Source organism: Sylvia atricapilla, chromosome 6 (genome assembly GCF_009819655.1).
Source record: "Sylvia atricapilla isolate bSylAtr1 chromosome 6, bSylAtr1.pri, whole genome shotgun sequence".
Classification (NCBI taxonomy): Eukaryota; Metazoa; Chordata; class Aves; order Passeriformes; family Sylviidae; genus Sylvia; species Sylvia atricapilla.
Window position 1 is genome coordinate 19032807 of NC_089145.1, and position 13169 is coordinate 19045975.

A 13169-nucleotide genomic window follows, 5' to 3' on the forward strand; every position below is an offset into this window, starting at 1 on the left:
ACAAACTTACCCTTTGTTTAAGGTTGACTTCCCCCCTCGCCCATGAAGAGGACAAATATAAAGCCTGCCTATTGTTTACTGGCTGGTAAAAAATGGGAGAAGCCTGGTCAGAAACAAAGCTGAAATGATCCAGTCAATTTAGATAACACCAGTAACCTGGGTGAAATAGTGGAATGAATTTTGAGTGCATTTCCTAACTTGGTCCCTCTTCTTGTCCCTTCACTGCACTGGGAGTCAGTAGCCTTTTCTCCCTTGCACATCTGCAGAGCAGCATTTCTCAAGGGATCAGAGGAGAGTGATCCATGCAGCATCCTCAGTAAGAAAACAGCCAAATGGGAGCTAGATCTGTTTTACAAATGACTACAAAAAAGCATACATTTTTAGTTCAGTCAGAGTGAGAATGAAGAGCACAACACTGTAAAACAGGCCCTATGTTGTTTTTCTAAATGCTCATCCCTGCACTTAAGAAGCGCTACCAAGAGTATGACGTCTTGCTTGTCCAGAACTTGTTCCTGTAGTTTTGGTGGGCAGCAGTCAGTTTTGTCATTTATCTGTCTCCACAGACACATCTTGTTATACCAGAGAACCTGCCTGGCCAAACCACTGCAGCCACAAGACCTTATCTTACATGCAATCTCTTTTCCTTCCTGCCTTCATTGCAAGCTGCACAAGAGAGACAGCAGGCAGTCATCTGGGAAGCTGCTTCAGCTTTGGGTGCCTGCACAGGGCTTGGCACAGCTTTGGAAGCAAAATTGCAAAGCAAGTGCTTGCTGCAAATAACTCCTTCCAGCCCAACTGAATGTAATTTTGTGCTGTTTTCCTCCTAAGGCACTGTACGTTGGGGCCACCTGCTTCTTTCATAACCTTGTCCTGGTCACATGTACTGTCTAATACAAAGAAGATTGTTTCCGATCTAACAACCCTGAAGTATTATCTCAGTTTTTCTTTCATGCCTGAGAGGAGATACTGAAATATCTCTTAATATGGGTCCGTGATTCATAACTCACTGGTTTTATAGCCCCTTTTAGCAGATTCTTTCCTGTAGAGAGGAGCACATTCCAGACACAAACACACTCCTGAAAAAATCTTTTTCTCTAAGGCTACACATGGAGAAAAGGGGTACAAGGGGCTTGCAAGGGCTTAGAGAATCAGCCTTTTTAGAAGGATCAGCTTCACATAATTGCAGTACTGGTTCCTGCATGGCTTGGTTATTTTAGGTCATTTTGCAGAAACACTGCTTTGAAAAAAGCAACATACACAGGTTGGTGTTGAGCCTTTAATTTTAAACTTTTATTCTGCTGTGTAATGTAACAGAAAAACAGACAAATTCCTTTTATGGAAGGAATTTGTACAGAGTGCACATGAAGTATGTGTGATGAGAATCTTGGAAAAACCTCAGTGAGGAATTTCATGTGAGCAGAATGCATTTATTAACAACACTTGTTGGATGGCCAGATCAGGACATTTTTCTCTGGTACAAAATGGCAGCAGATAGATGTACTTTTTCAGTAAATCAGATTTACTTTTTGCCCAAAGATCCTCCTAGCCACCACATGAGGACTTAGTCCGTTACTGACTCAGAGGGCAGACTGCCAGATGAGGCACTGCCAAAGCCACTTCCTGCCATGCCTGGATTTCTTTGGAAATTTCTCAAGTGGATGATTAAGAAGAAATAAGCCCAGGGTTGTGCACACAGTCAGTGCTCAGAGCCGAGGTTTCGGCTGTGCCTTTATCACACACCGGTAGCTGTGCTATTTCCGTAGCGCCTGCTATTCCGAGCATGCAGGAACCTTGGAGCTTTCTCTCCACACTTGGCAACTGCCACTCCACTGGGCCATGGTGCACTCCATGGGATCTCTTAATTTATGTGTTAAATACTGTTGATTTCTTTATAAAGAACTCCCGAAGTTCCGCTACAGGCTTTGTTTATTATTTTTTTTAGAAAGGCTATGAATAAAAGATTTATTTTTTAGCAGCCGGGGGGGGAGTAGGTTTCTAAAGCAACTGCAACCATTGATTTGTGTCCTCCTACTCTTCTAACATGTCTTTTCACTTCTCTAGGCTTCATTGCCAAGAACTGAAGTTAGTGAATCCTGGCCTTTGTGGGAAATGAGCTCATTTGCAGCCAGCATCCTGGAATATTTGGAGGATAAATGAGGGGCAGATTTCTAACTCTTTGGCAAAGTCAGGTCCATCTTCTACCCTACATATAGTTCTCAGAATAGGCAGTCTGCTGTTCATCATCAGACTGCTTTATCTAAACTCCACACAAAGCATTCCCATATTGAGCCAGGCTGAAATTAAAACTCACAGATGTAAGACATGAAAATTATGAATCAACATTTATTGATGATATGTACATAAGAGGTACAACACTTAGTGAAATATTATATTCATGACTATTTCCAGTATAGAAAGAATGTCTAGTTTGTTTTATACATGAAAGTTACAGAAATCAGTCCACTCTGTAAGAAAACATTAAGCAAATGACTAATAATCCTTGTTAGGAGGAAAGGATCTGAACTACAAAAATAGAGTAAGTCAACAAGGCATTCCAACTACAATATACAAGAACAGAGATCAGGGTTGGGAGAAATTTTATCATCTGCATTTATTAATTTCTAAACAAACTGTGCTATAGATACTGTACAGTATGTATTTCAAAGTCTCTAGAACTTTCTGAATGAAAAGACCAACCTTATCCCTCTTCTTTTTAATTCTTTTTACAATAGAACATTGCAAAACATTCCAGTTCATGCCTGGTCACCTTAAAGAAGGAGCAAGGGATGATGAGCAGGCAGCACAGAGTAGTCCAATGTGCAATTCATCCTGAAGCATAATGGGGCTCACCAAGCAGGACAGTTTCTGTGCTTTGGGGCCTAATCTTTATTCTTTCTGCCTAGAGGGGATGATTATATTCATAAGAACCCAGTCCAGAGTATCTAGGAATGAATCGACTTCTTGACGCAAGGTTCTATTTTCTCATAGATCTGAACTGTAGCTTTGATTTCAGAAGATTTTTGCCACTGACTGTGTAATTGATCTGTCTTTTTTTATGATCAGACATACTTCTGTAAATAACAGGCCTGTACAACATCCACGGTTGCTTTAGAAGCATTTAGTTTGGTATTTATTTTCCAAAAAATTGCTAATATCCCTTTTTAACAACAAAAGAAACAGTGCCCCTTTGCCTGTGCGTGTATTCATCTTTCTCAGAGACTGTTCCTGCTAAGGGATGAAGCAGGTTCCTACTCGGACTTCTCAGGCACTCTGGAGAGAACTGGCAGCCCCTTGCTGCCTGCAGGCTTGCCCAGTCACAGCCCTGGGACTGCACTGCTTTCCTGGCATCTGTGGTCAAGGAGTAACTGGAAGTGACTCAGAGGGATCCTGTGATGCCGTGATGTGACTAAGGGCTGAATGATGCACAGAGCCAGAAGCAGCCCAAGCATCCAACAGGAATGCAGTTAGATGGACTTCCCCTCATTCACTGTGCCAATTTAAATGGTGACTTACTAAGCTTCTGGTGATAAAGAGCCCAAACATTTCAAGCAAACAAGAAGAAAATAAAACAGAAACTTATCATTCCAGGTGAACATTAATTCTTTATGTCATAACAAGTGTATTCACCAGGCAGGGAATTTATGCTGAGATCACTTTCACTCACTGCCAGGGAACCACAACATGCAGCTTCTAACACACACCATACTGGTTAGATAGTTGAAAACTAAAATTAACATATTTACAATGAGCTGGCTGCATACATGATTCTGAATGTTATGAAAACTGAGTCTTCCATAAGAGACAGATAAAGTAGTTACTAAGCTGTGGAACATAATCAGTTGAACAGTCAAAAAGAAACAAATCCAGATACAAATGAAAAACATAAAGTAGAACAAAATTTTAAAACACAGTCTAATTTTCTACTATGGCTCAACACACAGAAACCAATTAAATTAATTTAAAGCTACACATACTGTATACACCATTTCACTGAAATTACATGTCGATAGCTACATTATCTACACTAAGTGCAGAGAGGCACTGGACATCATGCTTCAACAAAATGTCAAAACTGGTATCAATAAGGTTTTACAGCTATTAGTAACTCAGCACTATTCTACCTGTGATTCCTATTAAGTTAATACCTGTTACATCTGATTTAAAATACAATATAGATCAAAATACAAGGGTATATCAACACACTTCCTACATATATATATCTACTAGAAACTTAGGGTCCAAAACCTCAGCAGAATAATGTGGCCCCACAGATTTCTGAATAGTTGAAGAGATACCAGATACCCAGTATCAGTCACACTGGGACAGCAGTCCTTCCTATTAGATGATTTTTTTTTGAAAGAAAAAAGTCAAAGAGCTAGTAGGCCATAGAATTTTTTTTTGTTATATAGTTGTTATGAGTATTTATATTATTTTATTTTTATTCCCTAAAAACAGTTCCTTATTAATTAAGTTGAAATTATTATAGCCACGGCCTCAATGCCAACAGGTATTTGCCTAATGGGAAGAAATTACCAAAATGAGAAGTAACTGTCATTTGGGTGGAAAAATGGTTTTACTCTTAAAAATACTTAGAAAACAGGAGGTATTTGCATGGGTGCTACCCAATTACATTGGTCCCATGGTGGTTCTGTTGGTCCTTTTTCAAGAAGGCAAAATTAGGTGGCAAAATCCTGAACTTTTTCCACAGGCTGAACTCACACACAATGTATTGTAGCAAGGTGGATGCGGTACCTTACAACATATTTTTTGCCTACCCAGATCTATTTTCTATAAACGGCATTCTCAGCCAGTCAGTTATACATTAACAGGTCCCAAGGAAGAACTGCAGGATTTGGCAAAGGTAACATCAGGAAAAATTACAAAAGTGAGGGACGATTGCCCAAGACAGTCAATCTAGAAGATTGCTCAGATTATTATAGTATTGTTCCATGATGGACTGCAGCATTTAAGGACATCTTGAAATTCCTATTTGCTTTTTGCATTTTGTTTGTCTATACTCCATCACCAAACATAACACAAAAATATTTCATTGATTCTAAATGTCATAAGAAAACTGTTTTTGTTCTAAGGTATTGATCACCTTAAAAGGATTATTTCCCTACCTTATATGATCCCATAGAAAACATTCTAAGAAAATATTTGTGTGTCTGTAAATTACAGATACTAGATAATTTAATTCAGTCTACACTGTAGTTTCCAGAGAACAAGTACAAACCCCTAAAACCTGTATTATTCTTACCTAAATCAGTGTTGAACCACAATATTTAACACTATAAATACACGTTCAGCTTTTTCTGATGCGTTCTACAAGCGAGAATTCATACTGGGTCATAGGAAATAAGATATATTTAAGAAAGGAGCAGGATATAGAGGATGGAAGTGTATGCAGTTGTCTTTAAGTAGGAAGGACAACCTATAGTATACAAGAACTCACAAGTCCATACAAAATGCCAACATGGAAATGCTATAATCTACAATACTGACTTCAAAATCAATATGCAAGCCATTTTGCATACAGTCTTTGAAAAACTGTAGAAAAAGGAATGGAAAAGAACGATACAAAAATTCCAGCAGACTACACTATTTATGTACAAAGCAATATACAAGTATGAGACAATCCAGGTTGTATGATGCTGCCTATGACAGCTTCCCTTCGTGCAATGGTGTGTCACAGAGCATCACTAAAAACAGTTGCAGGACTCCTGAATTTTGAGTAGAAGACTAGAAGGACTGGATGCTCTAGCATGATCAACGTTGGCTCTGCAGCAGGATGGGGTTAGAAATGAAAGGGGATCAAAGGTTGCATGAAATGAGTCTGTTTTTTGCCTCCCCAGATCTTGCATTAGGCTGTTGATTATTTCCATCCTGGACTGGTAGAGACCTACTCAGTGGCTCAATCATGTGCTCTAGGCTTTTCCCATGTTTGAACCTGCCTTTTTGTGTAAGACTCATAGCTGCAACTGCACAACCACTTTATCTGTTAGTTTCGTATCATCAACCCCTTAGTGGAGAGTCACTGGGTTTCCCCCTAAACAGGGGAAGATGTCTCTAGGATGGTGGGCACCTGTGAGGGACAGCTCTTCGGAACCTTGTGCCAGGGAGGCCACTCAAAAGAGAAATAAAAGAATTACCAGCACCTGGGCATCAGCAGCGTTCATAGCTGCAGATTTCCATTGGACATGAAGTATGACCAGGAGGGAAAACTGAGGGAGGCACCCATTGTAGAGCCTGTGCCAGGCACTTCTCCTGGGGGCTTTGCCAGGAGTCCTGCCTCAAGTCTGTGCGTTGTCTGGAGGGGACACACAGCCTTAGTGCCCATGGGGGAAGAAAGATTGATGACTTTAGAAGGAATACGCACTAAATACATTGTTGAGGAAAATAATGAGCAAGAATACATTTTCCAAAACAGCATGGCAAAGCTGAACAATTCATTTACAGCTTGACTGCCTTCTTTGACACTTCACTGTAAATCCTTTGTTCTTTCTAGTACGTGAAACCACACTCTCTATATCCTTCCTTAGGCAAAGATAACTTGGTAAGTTTTCCCTTCAAAGTCACCAATATTATTGGAGAGAAGAAAATAACTCATCTTCCCACAAATGCTTTCTGCTGGGAACAGGAGATTTTACATAATCTTATAAGGGGAATTATAGCTGAGGTGAACTGTCCCAATGGACTATACCTATCATAATGGCTAATATGAAAAATATCTTAACTGTGGCCTTAAAAGTCACAGTAATAAAATCAAGATAGTCTTCAGGCTCATAACAGAATAATATTACAGTACAGTTTTATAAAGTGCCCTTATTTATCCTTCTGTAAATTAATTCAAATGCAGCAACAAAAAGAGCTGAGTGGAAGTTGAAAGATGTGAAACAGTTACACCTTTACATCTCCACAAAAGGATTCTTCTGAGCCTGGTACTGAAGCTCAGAGCCTTTTTAAAGATAAAGAGAAATGAATGTTAGAGGGGAGGTTTAATATTGCCTATAGTTAAGGGGATTTGTGCAACTGCTGCTGTGTTGCTACAACAAGGCTGCAATAACACAAGTGAAGGCAAGGAAGCAAAGAAAATCTAGGCAAGTCACCAGAATAAATTTGTTCATATGTTGATGTCTCAGCTTCTCTATGAACAGTCTACTCTTCTGCCTGTCAACTGCTGGAAAACTAGTGACCCTCAGAGTGATGGAAACAAGTTAGAAATCTATATTACCCCTACTTTTAAAAGTGGCATAAAGTCTGGAATTCCATGTGATTTGAGAAAGAAATGGAGATCAGCTATATCTCAGAAAAAAAATGGGAAAAATCTCTAATGAGAGTGATCCTTGTTTTTGTGCTGAGTTCAAATTCAGTGCTAGACTTGTAGCACTGAAACAATTAAGTATAAAAGAAGTATCTTGGCAGAAATCTTTGGATGTGAGAATCAACTTCATTATAAATAGCAGACAAAGACTATTCCCTAGGATTGTGAAATGCCTTATAACTTAACAGAGCCAGGAAGGGACTTGACTTTTCCTGGAACATTGTGACTCCCACAGATTTCAATGGGGCTTTCACGTAGCCAAAGCATCGCAGGCACAGTTTTTACTACTGCAAACCGTTTTTCAAAGACATACTGAGTTTCTTACCAATTCAAATGGAAAGAGCACATACTGTAATAGGAACAAGTGGCTTTTGCCCTACCTATTTGAAGAAACTTTGTGTAAGACCTACACACATTTCTCCAAAGGCTGTTGCAGCCATTGTTTTCCAAGGGAAGCAAGGAAGAAACAATTTATGTGGCAAAGTGCTCCACCTCTCCTGCAGTTCTAACATACAGCATGCTTTACTTTCAGTGAACAGATACTATGAGAGAATGCTGACCCAACTTCAGCAGCAAATGCATAAAGCAAATGTGTAAGCATGTATGCAATGAACTGAGGCTTTGCCTGGTCTAGACTTTTCCATGTGCCAATGTGCTGCCAGCAATCCAAAGGCCAAAGGATACCACAGTTGCACAGACAAATGACAGAGCACCAAATGCAGAAAACAACGTTAATATGAACTACCTAGAAACCAAATGACTTTTCACTGAGCTTTTTCTTTAGCTTTGCCACCTCAGCACTATGAGCAGATACAAAAAAAAAATTGCCAGATGCAAATTAATGCATTGAGACGCCTAGTGAAAGCAAAAGGAGGCTGGCCTTTCCACCACTGTCTGCTGAAACATGAACCTTGGATTAGCTGAAGCGCACGGTCTCTGGGTTATTTTCTGTTTATTTAGTTAAGTAGCAACCCAGCCTCGTGGTATGAGCAAATCAAGAAATGAAAGCCAAGAGTGACTTACATTTTCCCACAGAAATGGAAAGCTTTTTGATGATTTAATACAGTGCTGCACTGGAGTAACACTATATTAAATATTCAGTCAGACTACAAGCAGAGGAATAGACGAAACCCAACATTTCTCCATATCCCACATCCACATTTAAATAGAGAAATACCATCATAATTATATTTTGAAAAATCCCTGAGTTACTGTATCTACACAATTACCACTTTAAAATCACAGTCTGCTATTCTAATCCTATCAAAAGATCCAAATTTATTCTCCCGTTTGTGGGTGGGGTTTCTCTAGCACTGCATTCCTTCCTTCCCTAGTCTACATCCAAAGAAGCACTCTTCAAAGGACATTACATCCCAAGTGGATAACTGTAAGCATATTCTAAGTGTTTCTCAATATGTAATTTTGTGGAGCTGCCTAGTCACATGTTGCTGACATTCCTGTTTGTTTCCAACTGCTGAACAGTTTCAAATGACAGCTAAAAGTATATGGACCAGTTTTCTAAAGCTACTTTCAATGCAAGCAATCAGAGTGGCTGCTCCTAAGAAACCGTGGTGTGGTGAAGAGGCAGAAAAATCATCTATTAATGGGTGAGCTGTGCCATGAAACAGCTCAAGAATGCTGGATATAAAACGGGGTAAATGCTGTGTGTTATTCTTGGATATAACTACCACTCAAGTGACAGCAAATTTCCCTTGATGAGAGCCAGCACCCTCACAGCAGGGAACATTTTACAGTACCTACACACCATCCCTGGCACATTTCTGGCACATAACCCAGTGAATGCTACTTGGGAAGCAATAGTTAGACAGAGGTTAACTCTGGATATACTAATAGCAATGACCGAAGAAAAGAGAATACAACCTGCCTGCCACTTCTCTGAATAACCTACAATTCCATCTTTCACAAAAAAAAAAAATTAAATCCTCAACATCCTTCAAGAGGCCTTTGGAAAGGCTGCCCCCTCTAATAGATGTTAGAGGCCTACAGAATTCACAGTGGTTCAGTACGGTTAAATCATATAGGCCATTTTGCTTAGGATTTTCTTGGCCATGGCATTCAAGTGATGACAAAAATACAGTGGTAAGAAAAGTACTCCATGATAAATGCTTAAATGAGGGATACTCTAACAATGGACTTAATCTTGCACATCATTAATCATGCAAGTAGCCTTGGCTGGCTTAGGCCCATGTGCAGTTTCAGAGATATTTATATGAATGCAGATGAACAAAAGCAGATTATATTTCTACTTTAATAGCTTCTACAGAGCCAAATAGCACTCTACAGTTAAACACATTATTCTCCTTTAAACCCATGACAGGTCTGAGCACAGACACTGAATGGCCTGTTTCTTGCCGTTTTTAAGTTCACCATATGCTCATGTTCTGATTCATTCTGAAAACTTCTGAGAGTTCCCCCCAAAATCGCACAAAGCTTGTTCTGTGAGTAGAACCTTCCAAGGTCATGTGGCTCAGCTTTGCTATGGAACATTGCTAACGATATAATGGTATTCATCAGTATCTTGAAATTGCTGAGTATTAACAAGCACCTTTAAAAAAATTTCACAAGGTGTTTATTCTCACTGCAATTTCTTCTGACAGGCTGAGTCAGATATACCATATTGACCAAACACTGTCTCATTAATTCAGATGCCATGAGCTCAAATAAACATTTCCCTGACATTAGGGAGTTACATACTTATTACTCTGCAAAAGAGACAGAGTAAATTCAACATACTGGGCTAAATCCTGAAATCCTGGTTTCATTTCATTCAGTCCTAACCCTGGACAAATTCTCTTAACCTTATATGCAATTTGGTTTAGCAATGAATTCAGGATTTAGCCACTCTGAAACATTGAAAGATGGCTTTCACTTCATAGCAAATCCTACTGATGAACACATTCAAAAATTCTGTAAGATTCAGAACTCATTTGCAGCTCATTATCAAGTACCCAGTGATGACATCCATAATCAACCTTAGTAGTACCTTACTTGAGTATCCCATCCATGTGAGAAACCCCTCTGACATCAGTGGAGCAGTGTGAATAGTAAGGTACCACCTACTTTGATTAAAAATGGCACAACTGAGTCCATGGTTTTCTGTATTTTGCACATTGGCCATAGATTTAGCGAAGGAACTACCACCCCTGTAATTATACTGCCTTGTATGTATGGTGCATTGTGGTCACAAAATAGCACAGCCCCAGCATAAAACAAAGGCTGCACCTGCCCTGCGACATCTGATAAAAACACATGGCATGCACATACAAATCTAAGGACTTCTCTTGATGCTAAGTTTTAGTTGTACTGATCTAACAAAATGTCTGAGATAATTTATTGACTTCTATGCAGTAATCCTGTCCCCAGATTTAAGCTCAGTTTAAAGTACAACTAGGCACAAGAGTACAGTGCTTGCTATTATCAAAACAAATAGAAATCTTTATGGATGTTTTCCAAAGGTATTTTAGCCATACAGTGACAAACAGATCAGGTATGCCACAAGAGTCACCAAAACACTGGAAGGCTTACGTGGTGTTATGTTTCTCTTGTATCTGTGACCCTGAGTCCCTGTTGAACTGTACTGGCACTTTGATCTTCCCATTTTGCAGCATTTACATTCTCTGTGTCTTGAATGAAAGGGGAAGTGGGTGAGAGCACATTGCACTGCATGGAGCATTCTCCAGGTGCATCATCCAAACAGTAACACAAGGGAGACAGATGGCTGTGGATCATGGCTTGGCAAAGACACTACAATGACTTGATGAGATCTTTGCTAAGTTTCAGTTACAAAATTAAGCAGAAACTGTAGTTGTTAAATAGAAAAAAAAAAAAAAGGAGAAATCTTCTTTAATCATGGTATCTTCTGTCACAAGATAGCTTCAGGACTTATTAAAGATGCAGCTAGGAATCTCTTCGCTTAGTTTTCACGTTTCCAAGGCTCTTCTTCAACAACATTGAAGTCTGCAGATTTGCCATTGGTTGCCAGTGTTACCTGCAAGTAATTATCCAACAAGCGACTTAAAGGCCAAGGCACTTTGACAAGAAAAATAGTGAGTTGTATATGGAAGATTATGATATTTACAGGAATTACATACACTGTTACTTATTATATAAATAAAATGTATTTATTCAGAATTCACAACACTCCCAAACAGTGAGACTCCTGTTCATTTATTTATTATAATGACTAGAAAACATCAGTAGTAGAAAAATGTTCCACATTTTCTTAACCTTCACTGCCATTTATTTTTGTCTCTTTTTTAAGTAAGTATGTCAGATTCTACCCCTTTCTATCTCTTGTAGATTTCTCTGGATTATTTCAAAAACAGATTTTTTTTTTTTTTTTTTAATGTAGAAAGTCATACTTTTTCAGTGGAATTCCTCTAACAAAGCTGCATACCTGATGCAACAACATGAAAAATATGCAAGGCCAAAACAATCATAGATGTGTATCCACAAACTCACCTACAATTACATCACCTTTAAAGAAATGGAAGAAAAAGACATGCTGTGAAAGTATTTCATACTCCTATAACAATGTAGTGAAAGGTTTTGACTATAGTCCAATTTAAAATTCACCGTAGTGCTAAACTGGTCTACATGATGTAGATCAAACCTCACTCTTTCCTGTAGAGAGTGATGCTGGAATTTTTAGGTATGAAGTATGGTAGAAAACCTATAGAGATCTACCAACTCACAGTGAACAGTGGATAATATGTTCCATTCCAGACAGCAGTATAAATGAACCCAAGTTTCAAGAAAGATATCTCCAGCCAAATGACTTTAAAAAATCAAAAAGGTAAAATGTCAAATTAATTTTACAAAAGTGATGTAGATCTTGATAATGTGAGAGAATCTTTCATTTAATTCTAATTGGATGGCTTACTTTTTCCTAACTTACCTTGTCAGTTAACATCTTCAGCTTCAAATGAAAACTTAAAGACAGAGCTGAAATTCCCCATGCTGGATAAACAGGATGCATGGAAGCATTGGGACATGGAAACATGACAAAATGCACTGATTTTTGAAACAAAGTCAAGCTTTTTTTTAGATAATTGGAAAGGGAAAACATGCAACTACAGGAATGAACAGCTTATTCAGAAATGAAAATCACACAGAGTCATGTGAAATATATTAAAAAAAATACAAAAATATCATGCAATAACAACCACTCTAACCCCATACAAAGGTAAACTACTTGTTAATTATGTACATTGACCATGCAAAATCATAAACTACTAGTGTTATACATGGTATATATTACAGAAAGTAAAGAGAAAGGGAATGCTAGTGGATTAGCTTTTCCATATCCTGACCAGAGTTGCAGTAAGCTTTTCAACCCCCAGCGCATTGGACAGGATGAAGAGATGGCTTTTCAAATTTAACAGCTGCCTGTTTCAAAGCCCCAGATCCTACTCTCTGTTGCCTTTGCAAGTCTAACACTTGGGAGTTGTAGACCACTTCAACGTGATCCACATGCTTTGCAAGTGCCAGCATATATTCATAGCTCATCAGTTAGGTCACAACAACACATCCTTTTGGCAGCTTGCAGACAGACGAGAAGTGACCTGCTCCAAGTCAGTCTTGTGCTCAATCCGGTAAAGCCTGGCCCTTTTCACGAGTTTAAAAGTGCAAACTGAGACTGTCAGCAGAGAAAACCTAAAACAATTAAAGAGAACAAACATTTCTAGCTCATAAATCACTGGTCCCAAATTTGAATTGAAGGGTGTGCTTTGGATGACATACAACATCATTAATCAATCCATGGTTTTGAGGCAAGCTCTTGCCTCAGCTGAGGGAAATGATACGAGAAACTGAAGGAGAAAAG

General features: G+C 38.8%; 1 protein-coding gene across 1 annotated transcript in view; it reads right to left on the reverse strand.

The window, feature by feature from the left end:
• Positions 1-10204: 10204 nt before the first annotated feature.
• SLC1A2 (solute carrier family 1 member 2) overlaps positions 10205-13169 on the reverse strand; it is a 77408-nt gene continuing 74443 nt past the window's right edge. The window contains 1 exon segment of the mRNA XM_066321040.1: positions 10205-11333. Coding sequence (XP_066177137.1) covers positions 11259-11333 — 75 coding nt within the window. The 3' untranslated portion in view covers positions 10205-11258.